The 9,276-nt window shown below is 40.6% G+C and overlaps 1 protein-coding gene across 1 annotated transcript; it reads left to right on the forward strand.

Moving 5' to 3' along the window:
• On the forward strand, positions 1 to 8,426 carry ppp4r2b (protein phosphatase 4, regulatory subunit 2b). The gene is made up of 9 exons (XM_053442809.1): positions 1 to 155; positions 867 to 948; positions 1,290 to 1,460; positions 3,885 to 3,978; positions 4,071 to 4,108; positions 4,216 to 4,290; positions 4,417 to 4,557; positions 4,666 to 4,979; positions 6,861 to 8,426. The coding sequence occupies exons 1-9, from the start codon at positions 122 to 124 to the stop codon at positions 7,229 to 7,231; spliced, it is 1,320 nt and encodes a 439-aa protein (XP_053298784.1). The 5' UTR covers positions 1 to 121; the 3' UTR covers positions 7,232 to 8,426.
• Positions 8,427 to 9,276: the final 850 nt, after the last annotated feature.

Raw genomic sequence — 9,276 nt, forward strand, 5'->3', positions numbered from 1 at the left:
ACCTCACGGCGCCATATTAAAATACTCCCTCCTCTCCGCCTGTGAGATCGTAGCTTAGCAGCCGCAGCTAGCCGCCAGTCTGCTTTTCACATCCACAAGACTGACAGAGGGCGACGACGTGATGGAAATTGACTCGCTTCAAGAGGCGCTCAGAGGTCACTTCACTTTGTTTCGACAGGTTTTCTGTTCGTCGCGACCATGTGTCTCACGTGTTCTTCCGTAGATGTTGTACAGTGAAAAAATAAACGGAATGGAGCTCGCAGGCTAACGTCGCTAGCTTCTTCTCAGAATTAGCTTTAGCTTATGCTAACATTACAGGCGGTTTGGCGGAAGCGGTTAGCGGTCTGTTAGTAACGTTGGCCAACCATGAAAGCTCACTAAATATGCAGCTCTTCTCTTTATTACATCCACCTAACGATTGTGTATTTATTCTGTATTTGCCTCTGTTTTCTCGCTGATAGCGGTGGCTGGGAGGAAGTAGCTGCTCACTGTCACCGGCTACTGAGACCGTTTGCCGGCTACGGTGTTGCGGCTAACTTAATGTGCTAGCCAGTGTGCTAAACTGAGGCTAGTTCTAGCTAGCTAGCAAGCGACCTAGCAAGATTGTTAGCAACTGTAGCCCACTACGTTATGTAAATAACTAACGAGACATTATGATAGCCTTGAACCCAAATGTGTCCATAGACGTGCGGACGAGCCGCGAGTGTTTAGCTTCAGCAGTAAACCACTGCAGGTGTTCAGTTCATCAGGGCTTTACAGCACACTTCTCCAAACTGGGGCTGAAGCTAAGTCAAATGATCTGTTATCCTCTGTTCTGAATGTAACATTATGTGCATGTATGTTTGTGGTCCTCTCTCTCTGAGCAGATTTCGAGAAGAAGGCAAAGAAGGAGGCATGTCCTCTTCTGGAACAGTTTCTATGTCATGTAGCCAAGACTGGAGAGACCATGTAAGTGAACATTGAAGGCCTGATGCAATTGTCCAACCTTACTACTACATCTGCTACCACTATAACTGCCACACACGCGCAAATACACGTTTATTTAAATCTGGGAGGATTTTCTATTTGATTATAAATGTAAGGATAGCTTATTTAGATGAGCAGTTCAGGAGTAATTTCATATTTCCTTAACAGAACTTAATTCTTTCTAAATGTGGTGGACTGTCATGATGCAAGTGTCATTTTTTTGATGATATTTGTCTTGTTTTTTTAGCTCTATAATTTGTCCTGTCTTCTACTGTTGTATTTCAAACGTGTTAAGCCCCATTGTGTTTACACATGTCCTTTAGGGTGCAATGGTCTCAATTCAAGAACTACTTCCTGTTTAAATTGGAGAATGTGATGGATGACTTCAGAGCCTCAGCACCTGAGCAAAGAGGTCCTGCAAATCCGAACGTGGAGTCAATTCCATTTGAAGATATGAAGGAGAGAATTCTGAAGATAGTGACGGGATATAATGGGTAGGTGGTGAGCTAAATTAGTGCATTTCAATATAACAGAGTTTTTACTAAGCTAACTGGATGAATTGAGCAGTCACACTTAATGCGTTTGGTTCCCCATGATAAAGACACTCCATGGATAGCTTTCCTGTTTGCTACACATATGTGTAGTCTACAATATAGAGTGTTAATTATGTGTTATGACTGCTGCTTTTCTCGCTCTGAGTAAATGGGCTGAAACACTATCACATGTAGGAACTGTCACAATTTGGCCAATACAGGAATGACTTGAAGTCCTCTCTCTATGTTTCTCCCTTGTATGGCCATGGTTACCAGTTTTGCTTCCCTTTTTGTTGTTGTTGTTGTTGGTTTTCCATAAACTTGTTTTGTTTCTGGGTTCACACCTCTGCTTCTACTCTTCATTACAGCCAAGAGTAATATCAGCGTAGGGCGATAAATCGATAAAGATAATTATCATGATAGAAATATCAGACATGGTCAATACTTTGATAGAACTCATTTCATCTATGTTTTTACAGACAACACAAAAAGCTAATGAGAATAGCGCCGCACAGAACCAATCATTTGGCTGTAAAGAGTTACAGCCAAACGCCAGCTTATGTTGATGCAAACAGCACTCAGCGTAGGAGTAGCAGCGCATGTGCTAATGTTTGGGCTACTGCAGCCATTCACACCAGTACTTTAGGAGTGCGAGCAAGATACAAAAAAGAAGAAAGAAAATGCTAACAAAAGCTTGAGCGATAACATTACTAAGAAGACAGACCAACAGACACAGCCTCAAAAGACAAGGAAGTTGTTGAAAAGAAGGGTCTGAGGAATTCGGTTGTGTGGAGATAGTTTGGCTATTTAAAGTCCGACAAGAAGCTTACTAATGTGCACTGCAAATTGTGTCGAAAGCAGGTAATACTGCACTTTTTTACCAGCGGAAGCTGAAATGACAAAAATAGTGATTCGATAAAATATTGTTTTATATATATATCGAATGAGAAAAATTATCGTGATACGATTTTTTTTTTCTTCTATATCCCCCAGCCCTAGGTGCACAATATAGACATGTACGTATCACAAAAAAGACAGCTGGAACTTTGATAAGTAGTTGTGTCATGTGCCATGCATTCACACTCTGCATGTCAATATATTTGGCCAATCAGATGGAGCCCTGCTACCCTAGATAATAAATTAAAGATATACAGATCATTGACAGGTTTCTTCTTTAATGAATCATTGTCATAAGGAGAGTAGACAGAAAATAGAGAATTGTGAGGCAGCTCTGTCAAATCACATGCCACCGCCTCCTCCTCCCGACTAAATTCTATAAGGGAAACTTCTAGTTATCAAGTTTATCCAGGGTTAATTGAATTCAAATGAGCAGTTGATTATATAAAAGAATTGCATATAGCTTATTTGTGATAGTCCCAGAACCTCAGGAAATATAATAGAATTATAAAAACATGACAATATTAAATAGAAACACACCGGTTTCAGCATAGACTACTTACTGTATGGGGTCTACGTCAGCATTGAAACCAAAGAAGAAAGACTTTAAAGGGTAAACTTTGTTGCAACAGAATCCAATAAAATTGAAGTGAATGGTGTCCTCTTCTTCAGAGGTAATAAAACAACAGGAAAAAATATAATGTGCCTCCATACTGCTCGTGTGGTGTCATCAAAGTGGCAGCAAGCCCCGACATTCATTTGACTTGAAACAAGGTACTTTGAACTCTGTTTTAATCCTAAAAGTCCACTTCCAGTGTTTAAGAAGAAAGGAACTCCACTGTCCTCAATTGTAATGGATTCTGCTGCAACAAAGTAGACTCCTGAAGTTTAACTGCATTAGTGTTTTGTGGACTCAATTCAGCCAACCCTATAATTGACATAGTGGCGAGTAGACGAGTGAATTTTCATTTTTCTGTGAACTATCCCTTTAACACCGTTTATTTATCAGTCATATAGTCATCGCAATATTCAACAACACTATCGCATGTTTCCCTAATATCGTGCCGCACTACTTTACAGTCACTTATAACTTAACACCCCCCCACCCCACTAGCTTGTGGTGAATCCAGCGGGGGATCTCCTGCTGTGTTCTCACATCAGCTTCTGCTGACTTTATACAAGTCCGCAGAAACTCCGTGTTGGAGTTCAGTGCATGTCTGAAAGCAGCTTAAGATAAGTGAGATAAGGTAACACTTTATTGATCCTGGAAGGGGATATTCTGGTTTACGACTGCTGAGTCTGACACCATCTGTCTACAATAAGACAAAATGAAATGTATTGCAGGGATGTAGATTGTGGAGTCCTGATGGCAGCAGATATAATGGACCTGTGATAGCTCTCCTTCATACACATTGGGGGAGTAGAAATCGACCTGAACGATACATTTTGTATTTGCTGTGTATTGATTCTTTTGCACTTTATTTTTAGAATCCCGTTTACGATCCAGCGCTTGTGTGAGCTGCTTACAGAACCGAAGAGGAACTACATAGGAATAGATAAGTTTCTTCGGGGGGTGGAGAAGGTACGTCTAAACAGTGGTGGATGCTATTTCTTCTCATATTATTAACAATGACACCTTCTGCCACTTATTTGGCTGTTCTTGTTTTGCTCTAGAATGTAATGGTGGTAAGCTGTGTACATCCAACCTCAGAGTAAGTTACATGATAATTAAAACATTTAATGATAACTTATAATGTAGAAGTTTGGTAATGATGTATTCTATTGGGTTGAGAATTCAGTTTTGTTTACCAACGTGCAGAAAAAATGGATGCAGTACCATCAATAGAATGAATGGTGTGATGCTCCCTGGGAACACATCTGCTTTTACAGAGAGGTTTGGACAGATTTTGTTCTTGATTTTAAAATGTTTACTTTTTAAATATTGTTAGATGATAATCTTTATACCTATATTGCCTTTTCCCACTCTTTTAAAAACAAATCGCTGTCTGCTGTGTATTAGGAAAGTCAACGGTCCAGGAACTCCCCGGCCGCTGAATCGACCGAAGGTGTCTCTGGCACACTCACTAGCAGCTAATGGTCTGCCAGACAGCACAGACAACAAAGACCTCGACACAGAGCCAGAAGACGACAAAGACTCCAGGTATGTCAGGAGCCAAAACACAACTAGAAAATGAATTTTTCATCTTCAACCATAAATAAACTCATTGGAATCACCTGTGTTTCACATGCTTCTCCTCTCTTTTGTCAGTGAGGTTTCGGCATCTGAATCCTCCCCCGGGAGCTCGGTGAAGAACAAACACCCAGACACAGAGGAGGACATGGAAGCTGAGCAGCAGGAGGTGAAGAGACTGAAGTTTAGCAAGGATGATGATGAGGAGGATGATGAGGAGGATGAAGAGGAAGAGCAGGACGTGGACACACTGAGGCCTTCTCATGCCGCCTGCCTGTCAAAAGAGGCAGAAGCCATGGTCCAAGAGGAAGAGGAGGATGAAGAGGAGGAGAAGGTCGGGTACAGCAAGGACAATGAAGCTTCTAGCAGTGCCGCTGCTACTGAAGACCAAGGCAGGTTTTTCTCCCCCCTTACGTACATGTCTTTTACCGGTTGTGGGTTAATGGTATGTGAGGCTTCATAGTTTTGAAAAGATGGGTTCATGCAAATAGGTTATGAAAAATAGAAATGCTACAAATGCACTGGCTTTAATGTTGACATAAATATAAACCACAGGTAGGATAGGAATACACGGTTATGAACCCAGTTATACTCAGTGGTAGATGTATATATCTCAGCAGTTCTTAAAAACTGAAATTCTAATTATGTTGAGTAGTAAGGGAAACCTCCAGAAAGGCGAGGGTGAACACTTGATTTTTATACCATCTCATCTGAAAAGGATGTTTCTATTTGTAGGTTTTGTTTAAGTAGCTGATAGGATTTTTTCCTCAGATCTGTAACATACATTAACACTTTCCCACTAGAGCCAGATTTAAGTGAAGCATTAACGTCATTACTTGTGCTTGTTTACAGTGAGGACAATGTTACAGGGCATGACATAAAGCCATCATGTGCCGAGAAGTGTGTCGGCAATGACATGGTCTTTACCAGTTGGGCTGAAAAACTATTGATTCATTGAAAAATAACTAATGTAACTTACTGTGCATCGCTAGGTATGTTAGTATTTACATATTTATCTACGGAAGTAAACACACCAGTACACCAGGTGCAGCAACCAAGAATGAAAAGTGAATGGTGACTATAGATAGCTGGTAACTAAACGTTTTTATGATTTGAGCAATAATGTTATCTAACCAACCTCTTTATTGATCAAATTTGTGCGAAAGCTGTAAACTGTGCAAGGAAACCTCTTATTTGGTGCATTCTTATTATATAAGGGGAGCGCATCACAATAATGTGTGTGTGTGCGCTTGTCAAATTTTGTATGTGTTTGAATAGGTGTTTCAAACCTTTGAGCGAATCAAAAAATACAAAGTAAAGTTCAGTACTGTTGGGGTCCTAACATAAAGTGATCACTGGTCCTGATAAAATGACGTTATCAATACAGAGACACACCAGTTAAATGTTTGGCGCACCAGTGCAACAAAGGAACATTTTGATTCGCACTTTACATTTCTCTCAAAATCCCACGGCACACCATTTGGGAACCACCCATTAAGACCTTGGGTACAGAATAAAGATGCTCTCTAAAACAATATTTTAAGACCTGAGGGTTTTCATGCGATTACAAATTGCAGCCAAGTCTCCTTAATCTAAAGTCAGGGATAAGTTTATTATTGACATTTTTAGACTGATGTTCATGTCCCACATGTAACTGTCACAATTCGTCTCTGAGGTGCAGTATAGTTAAGACTCGCTCTAACCAGTGATATCAGTTTTATAAGAGGCAGCTGTATGTTGTAGTTCAGTGTGATTTGTGCTGCAAAAACAAGCGCAAGTTCAACTGTGACTGTTTTTTCTTTCTGGCTGTTGTGCGGAAATGTCCTTCAGACCCTGAAGATCAGCATAGATGTTTTAAATCCCCAGTGTTTTTATTTTAGTATCTATGTCAGATGCACAGACTGACTGTAGATTCTAGGACTAAACATGATGCATTTACATTAAAGTGGTTGCAGTTGAAAAGCTGTCTTCGTACTGAGGCATAGATGATCTTAGGAGGCATAATACTCAATATTTTCCTCGTCATATTCTGGACCTAATTACTTGTGTAATTTTTATTAAATCTGGCATCTGTGCAGTAATAAAGGGAAATGTGTGTAAGAGTGAATATTGAAACGAAATAAAATGTAATACTGTATCATCGTTCTTCTCACTTTGTTGCCTGTTAAGAAGGCAACCAAACCAGTCCTTTAATTCTTCTGAGGTTGATAGAAATTACGAGTAGCCTTAAAACTATCCATACTCAACTGTGATTTTCCACTTTTCCTACACAGAACCTTCGAGCAGCACGCATGCTGAGGTGTCTGCAGGCTCGGGTGAGGGTGGGGGGCAGGCCGAGAGGGAGGTACCGTGTGGCTCCCAGGACGAGGCCAGCGACATGGATCAGACAGAGCAGCAGGCACCTGCAGGCGTCCTGGAGAGCCCCGAGACCAGCAGGGACAGCGAGGAGAGCAACAGTGACCCAGTGAGCAGCAGCAGTAGCAGCAGTGGTAGCAGCTGTAGCATAGAGGATAATGCCGAAGCGACCAGGGAAGACGTTGCTCTTGCTCCCTCCAGCAGTACAACTGAACCTCCCACAGAGGGCGCCATGGAAAGTGCCATCTTGAACACTGGGACCACCGAGGAGCCTATGGAGCAGGACTAGACTGCAAGTCCCCCTGCAGCCGTGTGTGACCATAAACCAGCTTGTTCTTGAATCCAGTTTGACTCTCACTGGGATTGAGGATAACTGCACCTCGTACGCAAGACGAACGCCTCGTCCCTCTTTTGGACACTCCTCCAAAATGGCAGGACTGGCATTTGATGTGGGCATAGAAATAAATTTTCATTTGAAGGTTTTTTTTTTTACTGGAATATTTTATTGATCTTCTTATCTTGTATTTTTAATTTACCCTTAAAAGGGGTTTGTTTCGGCAGCCTCGAGTTAGTCGGCTGGATTTTCTTTGGTTCTTTCTTGCGCTCTATGGGTTTGTTTGAGTGCTGTGGTGGTCTGGCTCTAAAGCCACTCTCTCCAGCCATTTGGGACATTGTGACACGATTGGTGGTGTAGGTCTTGTACCCTTTAAGCCCGGTGTACCACACTACCAGGATCAGAACAGAGCCATACCAGCCCTCACTATTTATGAAATTATTCACTTATGAGCTACAGCCACCATTTCAATTCCTGACTGAAGCACATGTAAAATATTCTTTAGTCAAGAAATGACCTTAACCTAACCCCCCACCCCACCTACCACGACTATGTTGTTACTCCACCAAGCCTCCACCAGGCTGTTGATTGTTTTAAAATTTACCTCCATCAATGTGAGATGCGAGACCTTTTTTTCCATTGTGTCCTTATATTATTTTAACCACATTTTTGCAAAGATACACTACCAATCCCTCTGAACAATAGTATGACATGCTACCTTGTAGAGATGTCCTCTGTAAAATTATATATTTTGGATGCATAAAACCACCATAATTTATAAAAAATCATTTCAATTCAATGAGTTCTTTTGGAGTATGTTTTTTTTTTTCTGTCTGCCAGTTGTAGTTTCCAAAACCAGCTGTAAGTACAAAGATGACCTCTGCTTTCTTTGTATCGTGATGTCACCATGTTGTTTCACCGACAGATATCCAGAGCAGTTTCTGGTTCCAGTTCTACACCTGTTTTCTGCAGCTGTACTTTTTGATATTTAGGATTTTAAATTTCTGTAAAGTAGATTTTTGTAGATTGTAATACAGTATGTGTTCACTGCCTTTGTGAAACCATATATAATTGTATAATTTCTGTGTATACTCTGAATGCTTTTGCTTTCAATGCGGTATTCAGAATCAGCAATAAATGTTAACATTTTTATGCCTGGTGGTCTTGCTTACTTACACACAGCATCTCATTTATGTGCAGTATTAGTGTTAATATTGTTAATTATTATTGACACAGCTGGATACTGTAGCTGTCTCAGCAGTTGTCAAACACAATTGGACTCCTAGCCGAAAAGCACGTGCAACTAATGACTGAAATTGTGATTGTAATAGAGGAACTAAGTTCCAGAAAACTGATGCTTTATACAGTTTTACTGGAACAGCAGCTGGGACTGATAAAAAAGCAGATTCTTTGGTGTCATTCAAACAGCCCGTGCTTCAGAATGTCTGCCATGAAAAATATATTTTCAGAATTTCATACGTCTTTTTTGTTCCAACAATTTTTGTTTTTCAACAACATACTAGTGTACCAGATAATGATGCTACAAGTAAATCAGAGGATGTCCAACTTGACCACTACCCCCTTAACAAATGTATACTTTATCTATTCCATTCATCCTTTTGTGTGTGGAGCTGGAGCCAATCCCAGCTGACATTGGGCTGGAGGCAGGGAACACCCTGAACAAGTCACCAGCACATCACATGGCCAAAATATACATTAACAAACATTCACACTCAGACCTATGGTCAATTTAGGGTCAACAATTAAGTTCCATCCAGCACCACCATGCTGCTCAGAATTTATTTCTCTCTCTCTCTCTCTATATATATATATGATATGGGTAAATTTGCGATGTTACAGCAGCAAAGAAGACAATCAGAGATGTCAAAATACATCAGTAAAAGTATACTTGCAATAGTAACACTAGGAAATATATAAGCTGTTTCACCACTACCTGGAAGTGATTAAAGCTTGTATTAATGCCTTCAAAAAGAAGTGAC

This window comes from Pleuronectes platessa, chromosome 2, assembly GCF_947347685.1.
Source record: "Pleuronectes platessa chromosome 2, fPlePla1.1, whole genome shotgun sequence".
Lineage (NCBI taxonomy): Eukaryota > Metazoa > Chordata > Actinopteri > Pleuronectiformes > Pleuronectidae > Pleuronectes > Pleuronectes platessa.